Source organism: Trachemys scripta, chromosome 1 (genome assembly GCF_013100865.1).
Source record: "Trachemys scripta elegans isolate TJP31775 chromosome 1, CAS_Tse_1.0, whole genome shotgun sequence".
Taxonomy (NCBI): domain Eukaryota; kingdom Metazoa; phylum Chordata; order Testudines; family Emydidae; genus Trachemys; species Trachemys scripta.
In genome coordinates this window covers 29,188,571-29,210,190 of record NC_048298.1, presented here as the reverse complement: position 1 = coordinate 29,210,190, position 21,620 = coordinate 29,188,571, and the positions used below count along the sequence as shown (strand labels likewise).

The window sequence follows — 21,620 nt, the reverse complement described above, 5'->3', positions numbered from 1 at the left end:
AGCTGCTGCAGTTGTAGGTACAGCCTATCTAGTCCCTTAAGAAAGTGGCTACAGAATGACTAGAAAAAAGGACCTACTGTTCCACCCCTGGGTGAAAAGCTGAAATTTCTTCCAGGTGTACTCTAACTGAAGATACCAATAGCCCTTGTTGTTTTCAGGAAAGATGTGAACAAACTGGAGAAAGTCCAGAGAAGAGCAACAAAAATGATTAAAGGTCTAGAAAACATGACCTATGAGGGAAGATTGAAAAAATTGGGTTTGTTTAGTCTGTAGAAGAGAAGACTGAAAGGGGACATGGTAACAGTTTTCAAGTACATAAAAGTTTGTTACAAGGAAGAGGGAGAAAAATTGTTGTTCTTAACCTCTGAGGATAGGACAAGAAGCAACGGGCTTAAATTACAGCAAGGGCGGTTTAGGTTGGACATTAGGAAAAGCTTCCGAACTGTCAGAGTGGTTAAGCACTGGAATAAATTGCCTAGGGAGATTGTGGAATCTCCATCATTGGAGCAGGTCGGACAAACACCTGTCAGGGATGGTCTAGGTAATACTTAGTCCTGCCTTGAGTGCAGGGGACTGGACCAGATGACCTCTTGAGGTCCCTTCCAGTTCTATGAGTCTATGTTACCTCCAAGGAATTCAGCCATGAAGCTTCCAGGCTGTGAGATGGAGGGATTCGAGATTTGGATGATATAGGCGTCCGTGATCCTGAGAGATTAGATCCGAAAATGGAGTTAGGGTGATTGGTGTTTCTACCAAGAAGTCCAGAAGAGTGGTGAACCGGTGCTGATGTGGCCAGGCTGGCGCAATCAGGATCACACTCGCTCTTTCCCTTCTGGCCTTCACCAGGACCTTGCATATGAGCAGAATGGGAGGGAATGCATAGAAGAGATGGGCCTTACAAGGGAGAAAAAACATGTCTGTGATTGAGCCCACACGGTGATTCTGAAAGGAACAAAACTGCAGACATTTTCTGTTGCACTTCGTTGCAAACAGGTCTATCTGGGGATCTCCCCACCTCTGGAACATATTCCTCACGACATCTGGGCGAATGGACTACTTGTGATTAGAGAAGGATCTGCTGAGACAATCCACTAACTCATTCTGGGCCCTTGGAAGATAGGAGACTTTGAGGTGGATCGAGTGGGTTATGCAGAATTCCCAGAGACGGAGGGCTTCCTGGCATAGATGAGAGGATGACGCTCCACCCTGTCTGTTTATACAGAACATCGCTGTCATGTGTCTGTAAGCACCGACATACACTTGCCTTCCAGGTGGGGCTGGAACATTTGGCAGGCAAGGCACACCGCTCTGAGTTCTCTCACATTGATGTGTAGCAAGAGCTCCTCCTGGGACCAGAGGCCTTGAGTCCTGAGGATCCTCAGGGGAGCTCCCCAACCCAGCGTGGAAACACTGGTGACTAGAGACACTGACAGCTGAGATTTTGTGAATGGAACACCTGTGCATACTACCCCCGGATCCAGCCACTGTAAGAGGGAGGCAATCACCGATGGGGGGAATTGTGACCACCCTGTCCAAGCGATCCTGACCTGGTCGGTACCCTGACACTAGCCAGTCCTGAAGAAGTTTGAGTCACAACGTAGTGCGCTTCATCACATACGTGCATGATGCCATATGCCCCAAGAACTTCAGGCAGTTTCTCACTATGGTGATGGATAGTTTTCTGAGGCTCTCTATGATCTAGTTTAGGGTCTGGAATCTGGCACCCGGTAGAAAGGATCTGACTTGGACTGAATCGAGGACTGCCCCTATGAACTCTATCCTCTGAATGTGAGAAAGAGTCGATTTTTGCATGTTTAACAAAAGCCCTAACTTCTGGAAGGTTAACAGTAACAATTGTATGTCTGCCTTCACCTGAGCCCACGTCCAACCTCTGATCAAGCAGTCATTGAGGTCAAGGTACACCTGCACCCTGTTTTCTTAGGAAGGCCACGACCACTGCCATGCACTTCCTGAAAACCTGAGTGGCTGCTGACAGGCCAAATGGAAGAACTGTGAATTGGTAGTGTACTTGACCCACAATGAAATGAAGGAATCTTCTATGGCCTTGGAAGATTGAAATATGAAAATAGGCATCCTTTAAGTTGAAGGCGGCATACCAGTCTCCTGGATCCAGAGAGGGGATAATGGAAGTCAAAGAGACCCTGCGGAACTTTAGCTTCTTCATGAATTTGTTGTGGTTTTGCAGGACCAGTATGGGTCTGAGACCACCACTGGTCTTCGGGATTAGGAAATATCAATAGTAAAACCCTTTGCCATTTAGCTCTGGAGGAACTTCCTCTACCACTCCCACTTGCAGGGAGTATTTGCACTTCTTGAATCAGGAGTTTCTCATGAGAAGGCTCCCTGAAGAGGGACGTGAAGGAAGGACGGGAAGAACTGAACTCCAGAGTGTATCATCATGTGTATCACCCAGCGATCTGAGTGATATGGGCCCATGTCCAATAGAAATGGGATAGCTGGTCCACATAAATCGGGGCGGTTGTATCCTGACACTGTTCTGGTACGGCATCCTTGGACGCACCCTCAAAAGGCCTGTTTAGAACCAAATGATTGTCTGACGATTGTAATAGCTCCATGGGCCAACAAGGGTTCGGAAGGAGGCCTCCTCTTGTAGCTCCTGCCACGCCTCCTATTATAATCCTGCCTCGACTGAGGCTGATAGAAATGAGGCAGAGGTTGGGGCTTCAAATACTTTCTCAGTGGGGCCGGTGTGTGCAGTCCCAGAGACTTCCCAGAAACTGGCCCTGGAGTTCTTCAAGCTGTGGAGCTTGGAGTCTGTCTGCGCCAAAAAGAGTGACATGCCCTCAAATGGGAGGCCCTGGATAGTTTGCTGTACCTCATGCGGGAGACTCGAGGTCTGCAGCTTCGAGCTTCTTCTTATAGCCATAGCCGAAGCCAGGACCCAAGTAGCTGAGTTGGCCATGTCCAGTGCTGCTTGCGCCACTGCTCTGCCTTCCTTGACTAGAACTCAGCCCTGAATTCCTGTGGCAGCAACTCCTTAAATTTTATCATTGCGCCCCAGGAGTTAAAGTCATAATGGCTAAGGAGCACCTGCTGGTTGGCAATATGAAGTTGGAGCCTCTTTGGGGTAGATCTTTCTGCCAAAGAGGTCCAGCTTCTTGGTGTCCTTTGCCTTGGGGGGTAGGTCCCTGGTGCCCCTGCTTCTCCCACTAACGACTCTGGAGGAAGATCGGTATATAATTAGTCAAAGCCCTTCCGTGGTACAAAATATTTCCTCACCACCCTTTTTGCCATGCGTTGAAAGGAGGCTGGAGTTTGACACCGTGCCTTAACAGGCTCTAGGATGGCACTATCCATAGGCAAAGCTACCTGTGAGGGGACCGAAGGAGTCAAGATGTCCACTAGGGCATGGGAGGTCGCTGCAATCTCCTCCACCTGGATCCCCAGGTTTTGGGCTAACCTCCTTAATAGATCTTGGTGCACCCTGTGGTCATCCTGTGTGAGTGCAATGGAGGTTCCCACTACCGCCTTATCTGAGGAGGAGGAAGAGGATGCTAGGACCGGTACCAGGCCTTGCTCCTGTCCATCAGCACCTAGCAGACCCCATGGTGCCTGTCCCTGAGGTATGGTACCGGGCTCAGTACCTGGGCCCTGTTCCTGTACCACAGGAGGAGATGGTGAGCCTCTACCCTCTGATGCAACAGAGTATGACCTCCTTGACTGAGATTCTTGGGTCTTATGAAAAGCCAAAGGAGTCCAAAATAATCATTACACAGGCATCAGTGTCTGTGCCAGCCAGGCAATTGGTGGAACCCCCCTGGGTCCATATCCACCATCAGGTACTGTTGGTCAGACCGGTGCCGGCTCCTGTGGGAGCTGCAGGATTCCAGCTCTGAATCTGAGGGTGAGGATTCACTCCCTGATGACTATGGGAGAGCGGTGCAGACGGTACCAGCGAGTGGTGCCAAAAGGGGGGTGGACTGATGCTCCGGCATCAATTGCTGGTTTCCCCTTCGACGGCACCTGGGGTCTCAGTGCCTTAGTTGCTCTCACCTCCAGCGCTGGTTCATGCCTGGTGTCGGATAGTGGTACAGTAGGGAAATCAGGTCCTGTGCTGCCTTGGACACCTCTGGTATAGATGGAAGTGCCAGTCTTGTGTGCTCTCTCTCAGAGGAGAGTCCAATGGCACCCTTTGGTCTCTTTCTTTCTGGCTACAGGGTTTGAACCCTTTACAAACTCTGCAGCGGTCACACAGGTGAGATTCCCCAAGGCACTTGAGGCAAGCTGAGTGGGGGTCGCTAATGGGCATAGGCTTGTGGCAAGCCTCACATGGCATGAAGCCCTTAGACCGAGGCACGCTCCTGTGACAGGGACAGGGGAGAATCCCGTTAAGAGGGGTCCTACTTTATTACTACTAACTAATACTAACTGTAGCAATTAACTACTAATTTTTCAGCTATATGCAGGAAAAACAAAGTCTATTGGGGAGAGTACTTGCAAGAGCAAGAACGAGAAGAAGCTCCAGCAACCATGACAGGTGGAAAGAAGAAACTGAAAGGGTGGCAGCTTGGCAGATCCCTATATACGGTGCCATGAGGGCGTGACTCCAGGGGACACCAGAGACAATCTGACGGATACCACTGAGGGAAAAACTTTCTGGCAGTGGTACATGCAGCACATGCACACCTACATTGGAATGGACATGAGCAAGCACTCGAAGAACAACATAAATATTGGTGAAGGATGAAGTCTACTATGATATGAAGATACTCATCCTGTAAGATTACTGGTGCTAAAGCTTTTGGATGAACTCCTAATATTACTGATTGGAGATAGATTATCTATATCTTGTATATTACTGTCTTTTGTATGGCTAATCATGATCCCCAAACTGCATGATTTGTCCTCCACAGAGTCATTCTGAACTTGAGATTCTGGGTGCAGGCAAAAACACCTTCTCTCTATTCTACCATGAACTTCAAGGTTAATCGGAGTGATATCATGGTGAAAAAGAGAATGAACATTTACAGAAATAGTCTTACTGAGGATCTTGGACAGGACCAGTAAGAGGAAGAAGGATCAGGAATATGTGGCTGCTGCTGAGTGTCCTCTACTTATCTTCTCTGCCAGCTGGTCTTCTAGGCTGTCTAGAATTCCCATCTCAATCCCTTAACCTCTGAGGGAATGGTGAGGGGAAGTTCCAGGCACTGCTGAGTCGTATGGTGTTCTTTCCAACGGAACAGGGCCACAACTAGGGAGGGGCGAGAGGGGCAGCTGCTCAGGGCGCAGAGCCGGCATGGGCGCAAAAATGGGGCAGTACAGGATTGGGCTCAGCAGCATCAGCCCCCTGTCACAGTTACTCCCTCCAGTACCCTCCAAATATCCCCCAAATGTCCCTCCCAGCACACAGACACCCCTTCAGGATCCCCGCCCCGTTAGTGTGCTTTATTTGGAAATCTGAAATATGGTAAATCTAGGGGTTGCTCTGTTCTCACGGCCTTGGTTTCTGGAGCTGGCAGGAGCGAATTCACCTGCCAGCAGCTGCCTGCCCCCAGCTCCTGGGCTGGGCACCAGGCTCACATGGCTGAGCTCAGGCTGTGTGACTGCGAGCCCAGCAGCCAAGGGGAGCAAGGGGTGGTTCCACTGTGTGTAGAGAGTGTGGTGAGTGTGACCTGGCTGCAATGGAAGGCCCCTGGGCAGCAAGTGGGGCGTGACTGGGCTGCTGTAAGCAGGTGCCCAAGGGGAATGAGTACTCCAGGGAGCACCTTGGGGAGCATCTTATGGCAGCCAGGCTTCATGGACAGGGGCTGGTTGCAGGGGGTGTTGCTGGCCGGCACCAAGCTCCTTCGGGCAGAGACGAGAAGGTTTCAGGAGCTCGGAGCAGTTCCACCACTCTGCCTGGAAAGCGCCCAGCTGCGCAGAGGTGGCCTGACTTGGGAAACAGGGCAGGGAGGGCTGCCGGGCAGCCAGCCAGCACTTCGGCTTCCACAGCATGAAGAGCCAAGGGCCTGAGCAGACTGGGTGGCTTCCACCAGCTTCCGATCTGCTGGCCCCTGGCAGAAGGCAATGGTTTTCAAACTGTGGGGTGCATTTCACATGTAAGGTGCGCCCCTCAGTTTGAAAACCGCTGTGCTAAATGGGAGGCAGAATTCTGGGAGAGGGCGGGATGTGATCCTGCATGTCCCCCAAATGGCACCTCTAGGGAGCGCAAATATGATTGATCACCACAGGTGCTAAAATGCTTTGTTACAGCTCTGCAACCTTCCCCGGCTCCAGGAAGCACAAACCTGTCCTCCAATAATGACTCCACTTTTTGGCCATCATCCTTACTTTTCATTTTAGTTTTTTTTCCACAGAAATTCTCTTCAGAAATGCAGGAGTACTTCTGATGACAATGTTACAACACTACAACATCCCTTCCCCAATCAGCTGAAAGACAAATAGATCTGAGAGTCCATTTGAGTAAGGTGCCAATCAGCCACACTGGGGATTAAAGCATGTATCAACTCAGTAGAACTCTTAACTGGTATATTTCTCATATCTATCTTATGGTTTGGACGAAAGGGACCAAGTATTCTCTACTACATAACTTAGTTTGGTGAAGTCGGAAGTTATAAAATATATCTCTTCATAATGGAAAAATTGTTCCTAACATACATATGAGAGACAATAGTTCAGAAAGATTCCAAGCACCTTCTCACTTCTCTTTTGAATATATTTATTCCATTTTTCTAACTGTTCTCTAAGTTTTCTGAATTTTCACTGAACAAGAAATTTTCAAAATATAAAATTTTAAACATTTTGTTTTTTTCTTTTTCTGTGCCTTTTTTCCTTTCTGCCACCGAATGAGATAGTGTGCTTGTCTAGATTTTTTTCCATTGTTCTTTTTTTCCATTTCTCTCTTTTTAATTTAATTTTTCCTTTTGCCCCCTCTGACTGCTCAAATCTACTCAACTTCGGAAAAGTTGGAGAAGCAAAAGGAAAAGTAGCAAAGTTCAACTAACCAACCCACCCAACCCCTGAAAGTTATTCATATTATTGTATTCTGTGGCAAAAAGGGAAAAAAAGAAGAAGGGGGGGGGGTGAAGAGGAGGAAGAGAGGAAATGAACATTTTAAAATTCAAAATAAAAAAAAAAAAGTTTGGTAAAACCTTAAATTCTTCCACTTAAGACCTTGTAAAACAAACGACTACAAAAAGATGAATTTTTTGTGTGACATGTTTTTCCGACAACTAATTGTAACATACTTTGTTTTTCTTCAAAATAGGCGAAGGTGCTGAAACAGCAAAATGAGACAAATGAAAAATAAAAATTTAATAAAATTAAAATATTTGGTCTCCTAAAATGTAATTTTATCAGATCAGATGCCAGATCCTCAGCTGCACAAGATTATCTACTAGCTACCAAGGAGGAGAGGAGAAGAGCAAAGATGGGTTTAAGCCACCTTTGCATACACCATGTCCTCAGTATAAATCTGGATCAGCCTGAGATTGGTTCTAAATTATGCTGGCTTGTAATGGCCAAAGAGCCCTTACACTAGCCAGGTATTACCAAAGCGCAACACATGCCAGTCACATCTCTTCTCAACTGCATCCCCTAAGCTGGCCTCTAGGGCATCAGAGACTCCTCAAGGGCCAAACTAAGGCAGCTTTCCAGGTCCTCTGTGCTTCTGGAGTAGAACAAATGGGCTGGAAGAGGGACCAGGACCTGTCTTTATTACAATAGTACAGTATTGTTGGAGAAAAACACAATTCCCTTCCTGTCAGTTCTTTCTCTGCTTCCACAGTATGAATCACTGAATCATAGAATATCAGGGTTGGAAGGGACTTCAGGAGGTCATCTAGTCCAACCCCCTGCTGAAAGCAGGACCAATCCCCAACTAAATCATTCCAACCAGGGCGTTGTCAAGCCTGACCGTAAAAACCTCTAAGGAAGGAGATTCCACCACCTCCCTAGGTAACCCATTCCAGTGCTTCACCACCCTCCTCCTAGTGAAAAAGTGAGGCCAAATTCCCTCTTCAGTGAAACAAGTTTAACTGAAAAGAGACCGAGGATCCCTATGTTTACTGTACAGAATGTTATAAAACAAATTACTATTTGAATAATTTAATTAGTTGAGAAACAATATATAATTATATATGGAAAGACCACATGCTAATGATTGCACATGGAGGCAGAAAATTAAGATTTAACTTCCAACCTTAACTCTATTTCCTGACAATTGAATGCTTGATTTTTCAACATTAATGTCCTACTACTGTTTGTCTTTTCAATGGAATAATTATATTGGTAATACGATGTCAATGTATTTGGTTTCTCCAAGGCAACTGTTGGAATACTTACCTTGCGACATGATTAATTACTGGAGCAAAGTTTGTTGGTCCATAAAGCTGTACAGATTTTAAACTTCTATAATATGCCTCCATTACACCATCAATTCCATTGCAGTAGGGATTTTGAGGGTTTCCATTCTAAATAGTTAAAGAAAATTGGATAAGATTAATAATTGAAATATTAACAATCAATCAAAATAAGTATTATCACAATATACAGAGAAAGTTCTAATATGGTATTTAACTGAAGATCTTGTGTTCCTTTGAGGTATGAAACAAAAGACTAATACTGTATGAAGTGTTGTTGCAGCTGTGTCAGTCCCAGGATATTAGAGAGACAAGGTGGGTAAGGGTAATATCTTTTATTGGATCATGTTTTGGAATATATTACTACTTAATAATTTCTTATTTAAAATATTTCAGGAAAAATAATATGGTGGCCAGACCCCAATGTAAATACAGTTGTCATGAATATAGGGGGAAGGGTAGCAACCTTTATGTATGCTTGGCAGCTGTACTGGATTGCCTTACCTGTAAAGGATTAAGCAGTTCAAATAACCTAGTTGGCACCTGCCCAGAAGAACCAATGAGAAAAGAAGACACTTTCAAATCTGGGGGAGAAGGATTTGTTTTTGTTCTGTGTGTTGTCCCCTCTCCGGATGGAGAGAGAAGCCAAGCAGGTACAATATCTCCTTAAATAATCCATATACCTGGAATAATCCATCTAAAACCACAGAAACTGTGAGTAGGGCAAGGAAATGCATTAGGTTATCTTTTGTTTTGTCTTGTGAATTTCCCTATGCTACAGAAATAGTTTCATTCCTCTTTTCATAATTGTGAAGCTAAGCCCAGAGGGGAATCCTCTGTGTTTTAAATTTTTGTATTACCCTGTAAAGTTACCTTCCATTCTGATTTTGCAGGTGTGATTCTTTTACTTTTTTCTTTATCAATAAAGTTCTTCTTTTAAGAACCTGATTGATTTCAGTGTCCTGAAGACAAAGGGTCTGGGTCACACTGCTAAGGCAACTGGTTGGTATATTATTCTCAAGCCTCCCCAGGAAAGGGGGTGAAAGGGTTTGGGGGGATATTTTGGGGGGACAGGGATTCCGAGTGATCCTTCCCTGAATTTTTGTGTAAACCACTTGATGGTGGCAGCAAAATACCGTCCAAGGACAAGGAAAAGAATTTGTGCCTTGGGGATGTTTTAACCTAAACTGGTAGAATATAAGATTAAGAGGTCTTTCATGCAGGTCCCCACATCTGTACCACAGAGTTCAGAGTGTGTGTGTGTGGGGAACCCTGACAACAGTATATAAGTGTAAGGGAAGCTGTAGTTTTTATTGGCTTCAGTATTCTGCTCTGTATTGGGCAAACTGATCCTGAGCACGATTGGACCTAGTGCACAAGGGGGACAAATGGGACCTGTGAGCTCACTATGTTGGGAGACACAGGACTGCTTGGAATTCTTGTACTTGAGACTAAGCTTTTTGGGGCAGGTTTTTTTTTACTAAATCTTTACAACACCTATCGCACCAAATGCCTATGCACAATGGGCTGCCAATTTGGAGGGACCTATTTATTTGTTTCATAATATGTAAATATGTCAAATCCCAGTTTAAGATTCCATACTGAATCTCAGGGCTGGTAGTTAGAAAAAACCTTAACTTCTGAAATGATTTGATTTTATGAGCCAATTGTCCAGATATAGATAACACCTGCAGGCCTCAATCATGATGTTAAACTTCTACCACCACCAAGCACTTGGTGAATACTCTTGGGATCACTGAATACTCAAAGGGCAGTGCATCTTATACTGGTAGTGACTGAAAGGACACTGAGACATATCCTGTGTCTTCTCTTATTGAAACGTAGACATAAGCATCTTGAAGATCTAAGGCCCCAAACTAGTCCTCCAGGTTTAGAGTAGTGATAATACTTCCCAGAGCAATCATCTAGAACTTTATCTTCACAAAGTATTTGTTTCATTTTCAGAGTGCACAGGACACCATTCTATTTGGGAATAAGTGAATACCAGAAAACACCTTTTCCTTCAGTAAAGTTCTGGCATCACCTTCTATGGTACCTATACTCAACAGTGCAAAGATCTCTTCTTGTAGTTTTTCTCATGAGATACAATGGGAGGGGGGCTTTGGCATTAGATCAAACTAGAGGGAACACTGCCTCCTGTGAGATGTACAGATTTCAAATATGCCCTTGCGTGTGTTAAGAATAATAACTATAATTCCTTCTGGCCTTAAATCAGAAAAATCTACCAATCTATTCCCCTATCAAGGACACAACCAAGGTTACAGTATGTACCTTTGTTTACCCCCAAGTAATGTCTATCTCAATCTAACCAAAAATAATAGGAAACCAGCAATCCACACTTCATCTTGACCGCGGAACTGAGATAAGTGAAGTTTGAAGCAGAATTTTCCAGGGAACTGATCTGGAATGTTTAAACAATATATTTTAACTACGCTTGTGCAATGGATTAATATTGAGACCATTTTATACATTTATATATGAATGGAGTCTTTGAATGGCTAAAAAAAGTCCACCCAGAAGATTAAACAAAGAATATATAGAAAAAGAGGATGTTTTCCTATGCAGACAAACCCATAATGTTCTGAGAGTTAACCAAGTCACAAAGGAGTATGAAAACTATAGAATTTATGCAAGGCAGAAATAACTTAAATAAATAAAAAATAAATTAATGGAGATATCCTATCTCCGAGAACTGGAAGGGACCTTGAAAGGTCATCGAGTCCAGCCCCCTGCCTTCACTAGCAGGACCAAGTACTGATTTTGCCCCAGATACCTAAGTGGCCCCCTCAAGGATTGAGCTCACAACCCTGGGTTTAGCAGGCCAATGCTCAAACCACTGAGCTATCCCTCCCTCTCGCTGTCTGAACCAAAGAAACTGAAGGTTACATGGGCCAAAATTCCTTATACCCCACAGAAGTCCAACACGCGTTTTCAGTCCAAATTAAAAACTGTACTGTGTCTGCCTTATCAATCAGCTATACCATCTTTCTATATGTGGATAATTTGTCTAGGTCCTTCAATATTTCTTATTTTATTGTAAGCTTTGAAGAATGTGAAATGAAAGATATTAGGTATATGTGATGGTACCTCACGTATACCTAATGGTAAGGCTTTATGGAAATATGCTTAGAATGTGTTTTATGCTACATATGCCATGTAACATATCTCAAAGGTTATGATCTACTGAATCTATTAATCCTATTTGTATGCATGTATAATTTTTTGTATTCGAAGTTATGAATATTGGCTGTGTACTGATTTGATTTCTAAATAACCGTAGTAGAGCATTTGGTCAGTTCCTGGAGAAAGAAATGTTGAAGTTAAGTACCTAATCAAGAGACACTTAAAGGACAATGAATCTTGGAATGCTTCAATCCACATAAGAAGTCTACTTGAGGACGTTCATGGTAGCATGTGACCCATGGCTGCTACCTGGTAAGAAACTATGAGTCATGCATGGACATGTGACTTTCCCAGGTGACTCTTAAACTCCATCTTGGAGCTGGACTTTGCATAGGAGAGGGGAGGGGGTCTCCACCCACAAAAAGAAAGTCTATTTAAGCCCATGGGAGACCCCTCCATTTTGTCTTCAGCTGGCTAAAGAGAGATCCTCTCCACCCCCCACGATACTTGAAAGAAACTGGAACAAAGGACAGTGTGCAAAGGGTGTGAGTGATCGCTGGACTAAGGCTAAAAGGAGATTAGTCTGTAGAAGGGAGCATTCTGGAACTGGTGAGGATCTTATCTGTATTCAGTTTGATTAAACATAGATTTGCGCGTTTTATTTTATTTTGCTTGGTGACTTACTTTGTTCTGACTGTTACTACTTGGAACCACTTAAATCCTACTATCTGTACTTAATAAAACCACTTTTTACTTATTAATTAACTCAGAGTATGTATTAATACCTGGGGGAGCAAACAGCCGTGCATCTCTCTCTATCAGCATTATGGAGGGCAAACAATTTATGAGTTTACCCTGCATAAGCTTTATACAGGGTAAAATGTCTTTATTTGGGTTTAGACCCCATTGGGAGTTGGGCATCTGAGTGTTAGAGACAAGCACACTTCTGTTAGTTGCTTTCAGGTAAACCTGCAGCTTTGGGGCAAGTAATTCAGACCCTGGGTCTTTGTTGGAGCAGACGGGAGTGTCTGGCTCAACAAGACAGGGTGCTGGGGCCCCGAACTGGCAGGGAAGGCAGGGGTAGAAGTAGTCTTGGCACATCGGGTGGCAGCTCCCAAGGGAGGTTCTGTGATCCAACCCGTCACAGTATAATCAAAGAATGTATGACCATGTTCACCAAATTCTGTGGAATTATAAAGGACTGTTTTCTTTCTAAATTATTGTTGCATTGTAGAAATTTTATGAATTATATGGCATAAGGAAGCACAAACACCTAAGCCGTGTATAGTCTTAAACTATTAAAAAATTCTTAAAAGGGGAATTCTAATTAATAGGGTTCTCAATACAAAATACAATCTTTGAAATGAATAAAATGTAAAAAACCTCTGACAAAGAAAAGAACCAAAGAAAGTTGTTATATATCAAAACTATCTACTGGATATCAATGGAAGTAGCAGGAAAACTGGGGACTAGAAATCAGAAAGCTGGTTAACAAGTGTCCAGTAGAAATAAAAAAGCTGCCAAACTCCAATAATCCCTGAAAAGAAGGTATAAAACTGGAGGTCACCAAGTGGAACCTCAGATTTTGCTGAGCTAATCAAAGAACCTGTCGAACTCCAGACGTGCTACCAGACACTTGTACTTGCCATGTGGACAGCTTCTCCCTGCCTCCATGGTTACCAAGACTTAGAAGAAAGAGAGAGATTTCAGAGGTTGATTTATCTTTGTCTTTAATATAAGTAACGAAATGTTATCTTGCTAAGTATGCACTCTTTCTAGTGAGACCTCAAGGAGCTAAATTTTAGGATTTTAATTAAGTAATGTTTGTGACACTGCACCCCATATTTTTGCAGTGATATTATTATGATATGATTATGACATAATTATAATGTATTTTATGCAAGATAAGTCATGTCAGGTGTCATTGGAAAAGTTATGAGTAGCTGAATGTCATTATCGTATTTATTTGCATGTATCATTTTTGTATCTGAAGTTATGAATATTGACTATGTACCTGTATTTCAAATATAATTACACCGGGGTAATGCCCACTATGCTTTCAATCTAGGTAGTGGGTGTGGAAGAGACTATTCAGGGCAATGGGCCATTAAGAAATAAACAATAGGCCTTAGGAGAAGCTTATCTCCCACCTGGGGAGCTTTCCTGAGAATGCTACAGACAGACTCCGAGTAATGTCTGCTATGACTCTACAAGGACATGTGATGAGACCATGTCTCTAGACTCCATTTTGGGACGTCAGTATTTTTCCACAGACTGGTGTGGGACCCAAGCTTTGGGAACAAAGGGTTCCCACCATAGCAAAAGCTAAATAAGGCAGGGAGTGACATCATCTGGTGTTCTTCACGTGAGGAACAAAGACTGAACTGGCGGAAGTGCTGGACCCAGGCTAAAGGGATTTTTAGCTTGTGAAAGAAACACCTGGGGATTCCAAGCTGCAAAGCAAGTGCAGCTTGCTCCTTAAGAATCTGTAGCCTTCTTGTATCGTCTCTCAGGGTGAGAATCTGCTATTCATATCCAATTTATTTAGTATGTTAAGCTTAATTTGCATTTTTTGTTTATTTGCAAAGTTAATCTTCTTTGATCTGTTTGCTATCACTTATAACCACTTTATATCTATCTTTTGTAGTTAATAAACTTGTTTTTGCTTTATCTAAACCAGTGAGTTGGAATGAAGTGTGTGGGAATCATAATCCGGGGCAAAGGCTGTTTCATATTCCTAACCACATTGAGGGAGGGGGTAAATTTTATGAGCTTACGCTGTCCATTTCCCTGTGCAGCACAAGACGGTATAAAAAACAGTTACCTACCTTTTGTAACTGTTGTTCTTCGAGATGTGTTGACCATGTCCATTACAAGTAGGTGTGTGCGCACCGCATGCAAAGTTGTTGAAGGTTTGCCCCTAGTGGTACCCGTCAGGTCGGCTGTGCAGCCCCCTGGAGTGGCGCCTTCATGGCAGTGTAGATAGGTGACTGCTGACCTGCCATCTCTTCAGTTCCTTCTTGCCGGATACTCTGAGAGATGGGAGGGTCTTGGAATGGACACGAACAACACATCTCAAAGAACAACAGTTATGAAAGATAGGTAACCATTTTTCTTCAAGTCATTGCTCATGTCAATTCCAAGTAGGTGACTCCCACGCAGTCCCCTGGAGGAGGGGTCAGAGTTCACAGATTTGCAGACTGAACCACTGCTCTACCAAATGTGGAATCATCTCTAGCCTGCTGAATGATAGCATAGTGCGAAGACCATGTCGCTGCCCTGCAGATATCCTGAATGGGAACCTGTGCCAGGAACGTTGCAGAGGAAGCTTGCGCTCTTGTGGAGTGCACTGTCAATGTTGGAGCTGGTATTTTTGCCAGGTCATAGTGTAACCCATACACCTCCTGCATGTGGTGGTGTCCCATCTAGTGCACCGAGACTACTTAGACAGGGAGAGATTAATGAGTTTGCTCTACAGCCTTAGCTAACAGCTAGTTGACTTTTAGCTCTTGTGGTAGAGGCTCATGCACTAAGCTCCAGAGGTCCCAGGTTCGATCCCTCTGCCGACGACCGGGTTCTGTTGGCGATACAATAGCACGTTCTGATACAGGCCATGATCCAAGAAGAGATTCTATGGTATGAGACAAGAAGACCTTTCATCCTCTGGGCAATGGCAACAAAGAGCTGTGTTGACCTTCTAAATGGCTTTGTCCGCTCAATGTAAAATGCTAGCGTGTCTAACATCCAGGGAATGGAGCATGTGTTCCCTGTCATTAGCATGCGGCTTGGGGCAAAACACTGGCAGAAAGATGTCTTGATTTGCATGAAATTGTGAAACTACCTTTGAGAGGAAAGCCGGTTGTGGTCGTAACTGTACCTTGTCCTTATAAAACACTGTATAAGGGGGTTTGAATGTCAGAGCCTTGAGCTCAGACACTCTTCTGTCCGATGTTATAGCACTTGGAATGCTACCTTCCAAGATAGGTAAAGGAGAGAGAGCAAGTTGCCAAGGGCTCAAAGGGAGAGCCCATCAGCCTAGAGAGCACCAAATTGAGATCCCATGGGGGAATTGGCTGTCTTACTTGAGGGTACAGTCTGTCTAGACCCTTGAGAAAACGGCCAACTATAGGTTTAGCAAACATTGACTGGCCTGCTGAGCTGGGGTGGAAAGCCAAAATCGCAGCGAGGTGAATCTTTATTGATGATGCTGCCAACCCCTGCTGTTTTAACTGGAGTAAATAGTCCGGGATGCAGGGAATCGAGGCCTGCAATGGAGGAGTGCCCTTCTGATGCGACCAAACTGAAAACCTCTTCCACTTAGCCAGGTAAGCGGTGCGAGTGGAAGGCTTTCTTGCTGCCAAGGAGAACCTCCCTAACAGAGTCTGAGCATGCAAGCTCTAACGGGTTTAGTCATGGAGTTTCCATGCCGTGAGGTGGAGAGACTCCAGGTTTGGGTGCTGGAGGCAGCCGTGGTACTGGGTGATCAAGTCCAGATCCAGGGGCAGGGTTATAGGCGTATCCATGGACATGTCCAGTGTATGGTGAACCAGTGCTGACATGGCCACGCTGGTGCTATCAAGTTTAATGAAGTTTTGTCTTGTCGGACCTTGAGGAGGACTTTGTGGATGAGTGGGAATGGTGGGAATGCATACAATAGGTGCCCGCGAGCAAGCCCTGGCTCCGATTCAGGAAGGAACAAAACTGCTGACGCTTCCTGTTGTGCCGTGTCGTGAACAGGTCTATCTGTTGAGAGCCTCACCTTTGGAAAATGCTGATGGTGACATCTGGGTGAAGAGACCACTTGTGGCTGTGAAAGAACCTGCTGAGGCAGTCGGCCAATTCGTTCTGTGAACCCGGAAGGTACGAGGCATCCAATTGTATCAAGTGGGCGATGCAAAATTTCCACAACTTGAGGGCTTCCTGAGGAGCAAGCACCCCACCTTGTCTGCTTATATTGAATATCGCTGTGGTGCTGTCTGTGAATACTGATACGCATCTGCCCTAAAGATGGGTTTGAAAAGTCTGGCAAGCAAGGCACACTGTGCGCAGCTCCTTTATGTTGATATGCAGTGAAAGTTCTGCCTGGGACCAAAGAACCTGAGTCCTGAGATCGCTTAAGTGCGCTCCCCATCCCATTGCTGACTCATCTGTGACTAATGACAGCGTTGGCTGAGGTTTGGAGAAGGGTATTCCTGCACATACTGTTTGTGAGTTGAGCCACTACCGAAGGGACTCAAGAACCTGAGGGGTAAGAGTGATCAGTCTGTCTAGGCGATCTTGGTTCAGTATGTAAACTCGGGCCAGCCAAGCCTAAAGGGGACAAAGTTGCAGTCTGGCATGCTGTACCACATATGTGCAAGCAGCCATGTGTCTGACTAATTTTAGGCAATTCTGCACCGTTGTGGTGGGGAATCTGCTGAGATCTTTTATGATGGCACTCACGGCAAGGAAATGAGCTTCCGGAAGGAAATCCCTGGCCTGGGTGGAGTCTAGCAGGGCTCCGATAAACTCTATCCTCTTAGTGGGGGTTACAGTTCACTTTGCCACGTTCAGAATGAGGCCAAGCCTAAGGAACGTCATATGCACCTGGCTCACTTGGTCCTCCACTTGGGCTTGAGATTGGCCCTTGATTAGCCAGTTGTCCAGGTTGGGAAATACCTGCACTTTCTGTTTCCATAGGTAGTTCACCATTACCGCCATGCACTTGGTGAACACCTGAGGGGCCGTCGAGAGGCTGAAGAGGAGGATCTTGAACTGATAGTGGAGATGGTTTACAACAAATTGAAGAAATCTTCTGTGGGATGAAAGTATGGAGACGTGAAAATACACGTCGAGGGCGGCATACCAGTCCCTTGGATCCAGAGAGGGAATGATGGAGGCCAGGGAGACCAAGTGGAACTTCAACTTCTTCATGAATTTGTGGGTTTCACAGGTCTAAAATAGGCCTGAGTCCACCCTTAGCCTGGGGGATTAGGAAATAACGGGAGTAGAAACCCTTGTCCCCGAACTCTAGAGGGATCTCCTCTACTGCCCTGAAATGTAGGAGTGTTTGCACCTCCTGTGCTAGAAATTGCTTGTGAGAAGGGTCCCTGAAGAGGGATGAGGAGAATTGGGGGGAAAGGTGGAAGGGAACAGAATTGGAGAAAATATACCAATTCTACCGTTCTCAGGACTCTCCGGTCTCAGGTTATTTGCGCCCAAGCATAGGCACCAACTCCGTGGGTGCTTCAGGGCTGGAGCACCTATGGGGAAAAATTAGTTGGTGCCCTGCACCCACCAGCAGCCAAGCTCCCGTCACCCCCAGCCTCACCTCAACTCCTCCTCCTCCCGAACACTCTGCATCCCCACTCCTCCGCCTACCTCCCAGTGCTTCCCGCCACCAAACAGCTGTTTGGCGGTGCTTAGGACTTTCCAGGAGGGAGCAGGGAGGAGCGGGGATGCAGCGCACTCAGAGAAGGAGGCGGAGAAGAGGCGGGGCAGGGGCGGGGACTTGGGGGTAGGGGATGAGGCGAGGGTGGTATAGGGGCGGGGCCAGGGGCAGGGGTCGAGCACAAACCAGGAACAGTAAAAGTTGGTTCCTATGGGCCCAAGCACGGTAGAAATGGGATAGACGGTTCACAAAAGGTGGGGAAGGATCCGGGATGTGGACTGGTGCGTCACCCCCGGGCGAACCTTAAGGAAGTTTTTTTGGAAGCTGGAGACTGCCTCATCGAGCCCTGGCCCTGGTTTGAGGAGGACTGTGGGGGCTTTCACCTATTACTTCTGCTATAGTCCTGTCTCTGCTGAGAAGGGTAGAAGCGAGGTGGGGGGGCTGAAGCTTAAAATGCTTCCTCTTCGGGGCTGGCGTGTGGAGGGCCAGGGATTTTATGGTTGCCCAAGATTCTTTTAGGCTATGAAGCCTAGAATCTGTCTGTTCTGCAAACAGACCCGAGCCGTCAAAGCGCAAGTCTTGGATGCCCTGCTGTACCTCTGGTAGGAGGCCCGAGACCTGCAGCCACGAGCTTCGGCGCATAACAATGGAAGTGGACATTGTGCGGGTGGCCGAGTGCGCCGCATCCAATGCAGCCTTGCAATTGTCTTACCCTCCTAGAGAGCAGCTCCCAAGTCACATCAGGAGTTTGTTCGGAGGAGCTCTTTAAATTTGGACAGAGTTCCAAGAATTAAAATTGTAGTGGCTGAGCACCATTTACTGATTAGCAATTCGAAGCTGGAGGTCCCCCATGGAATAGACCTTACAGCCTAAAAGGTCCAACTTCCTTGCCTCTTTGGATTTTGGCGTAGGACTTTGCTGCCCTTGCCTTTCCTTGGCATTTGTCTGCATTCATGACAAGCATACCTGGTTGAGGGTGGGTGAAAAGGTATTTGTACCCCTTGGAGGGTACAAAGTATTTTCTTTCCATCCACTTTGCCATGAGAGAAATGGAGACAGGAGGGTGCCACAGGGTCTTCATGGTGTTATGAATGGTGTTGATCAACGGCAAGGCCACCCTTGATGGCCCTTTTGGTGTCAGAATATCTACCATGCAATCTATGCCTTCTGACACCTCCTCTGCCTGAAGACCTAGGTTTTGAGCTACTCTTCTAAGCAGCTCTTGATGGGCCCTACTGTCCATGGTTGGCAAAGAGGCAGATGAGGCCACTACTGCCTTGTCTTGGGAGGAAGATGAAGAAGCCCCCATGGGCATAGGTTTCTCCTGACCCTCCAATTCTCAGGGTTCCTCCCTCAGTGATGTCACCTGCATGGTGGCAGGCACAGTACCTACTCCATCTCAGTGCCGGACTCCTATCCTTTTGGAGGTTCCTTCACCATCAAGGAAGATAGGGGGCCCCCACCTGTCCGAGGCTATGGACAGGAACCTGGAGCTCGGACCCGGGGTTTGATGGCCCATCCAGGGGGTCCAGAAAGGCCATTACATTGGAGCCTGCCATTGAGGATGCCAGGGCATCGTAGGGACCTGGTGTGCCTCCTCTCACTGGGGAATGACGAAAATGGTGCCAGCTCTGCCCGGAGATGTCTGACTCCAGCTCTGAGATCGAGTCCGACCTTGAGGTCCACAGGGCGCCATGCAGGACGGTGCCAGGGAGTGGTGCCCAAGTGAGGGGGACTGTTGCAGACTCATGGCTGGTTTGCCCTTGGAGAGAACTGGCCCCTTATTTGGTGCCAGTGCCGCTGACTGCTGGGCCATCAACTCTAGGAGGCCTCTTGCAGCCTCAAATCTGTCTGAGATAGATGGCAGGTCCAACGTCCCCATTTGGCTCTCCCGCGCCAGGGAGTCCAATGGGACCAGACTCGACGGTTCCGCCTGAGTGGTTAGAGTCAATGGTGCTGGTTTCACCTGAGCAGGAGCTGAGTATCCCGGCACGGGACGCACTCCACGAGCACCATCGTGCTCTACTACTCTGACTGTTGGCAAACGCCCACTCCCAGCTCTTCTTTGCTTCTTATGCGGCACCAGCAAGTGTGACCCATGCCAAGAGGCTGCCGAACTCATCTTCGGTGCCAGAGAGTGGCAGTGCTACGAGTCTCTGGGTGTTGGGTCCTTTGCCAGAGCCACGGCCTTTCGTACGGAGGACAGTGCGCTCCGCACCGAAGTGCTGGGTTTCGATGCCAATACGTTCTGTGCCGGCTGGGGACGAAGAGCCGACTTCATAAGGAAAAGCTTAAGTCTGAAGTCTCTCTCCATTTTTGTTCTTGGGCGGAAGTGCCTGCAGATTTTACACTTATCACTCTGATGGGCCTCCCCCAAGCACTTTAAGCAGGAATCATGAGAATCTTCCCTGGGCATAGGCTTCTGACAGGATGCACAGGGTTTGAGGCCTTGAGATCAAGGCATGCCACAGTCCCCGAAGGGGAGAGTGTGGTGGGGGAGCTGCCCCTAACAAAACCCCTTAACTATTAACTAACTAACCACTAAAACTAACAATACTATGCTAATAAAACTATTTACAAAACAAAGAAAGAAAATGCTAGGGAATTGCTTGCCCGAGGCAAGAGAGAGAGTGACAGAGAGAGAGAAAGAGAGACACTCCAATGACCATCACTGGTAGTAAGAGGGAACTGAAGAGGCAGCGGGTTGGCAGGGACCTATATACACCGCCAGGAAGGTGATATTCAGGGGGCTCCACAGCCAACCCGATGGGTACCACTAGGGGAAAACCTTCTGACTGTGCATGCAGCGTGCATGCATCTACTTAGAATTGACATGAGCAATGACTCGAAGAGGAATTTTAGATTTATACTCCAGAGGGGGTGCGTGTCTGAGGAGCTGGGAGTTGCCTTAGCTGTAGCCTTCCTATGCAGGGGCTGGTCAGAAAGCCTGCATGCAACTGCAGCTGGGTGTGTCCCTACCTGTATGTATGCTGGTGAAAGTGCAGGCTGGAGGGCTCTTCAGCTTGTCACAGCAGTATAGTGTGAGGGGGAGCCCAGGCTGGTGGATCAGGGGGCTCAGTGGTACCCCAGTTCCAAGTGGCACCACAGGGGGAACCCATCACAATGCTGTATGCTTGTTTCTCCTGGGTAAGTCCAAGGAAAGTGTCCTAAGAGGAATCTTTAAGAAAAACTTTTAGGTAATTGCTTTTGATGCTTTAAATTTGTCCATTTTAAAACAAACTAGAAGTAGGAGGGACCACACTCATAAGAGTGACTTAAGAAGAAGTGTAATGTTACTCCTTGGAGAAATACTTTGAAGCATGATAAATGTATTAGAAATACCAAAGAAAAAGATGGTTACTCACCGTTGTAACTGTTGTTCTTCGAGATGTGTTGCTCATATCGATTCCAATCAGGTGTGCGCGCGCCGCGTGCACGATCGTCGGAGAATTTTCTACCCTAGCAACACCCGGCGGGTCGGCTGTGGAGCCCCCTAGAGTGGCGCCTTCATGGCGCTGGATATATACCCCAGCCGACCCGGCGCCCCCTCAGTTCCTTCTTGCCGGCTACTCTGACAGTGGGGCAGGGGGGTGGGTTTGGAATGGATATGAGCAACACATCTCGAAGAACAACAGTTACAACGGTGAGTAACCGTCTTTTCTTCTTCGAGTGCTTGCTCATATCGATTCCAATCAGGTGACTCCCAAGCCTTACCTAGGTGGTGGGGTCGGAGTGAGACATTGCTGTGTGCAAAACCGCTGATC

At 46.4% G+C, this 21,620-nt stretch overlaps 1 protein-coding gene across 3 annotated transcripts in view; it reads right to left on the bottom strand.

The window, feature by feature from the left end:
* The window catches only part of CPNE8 (copine 8), a 263,816-nt gene that overhangs the window by 40,389 nt on the left and 201,807 nt on the right, over positions 1-21,620 (bottom strand). For all 3 annotated transcript variants that reach the window (XM_034766921.1, XM_034766915.1, XM_034766928.1), the window contains one exon: positions 8,326-8,453. In XM_034766921.1, the coding sequence (XP_034622812.1) occupies positions 8,326-8,453 (128 nt within the window). The remainder of the gene's footprint in view (positions 1-8,325; positions 8,454-21,620) is intronic.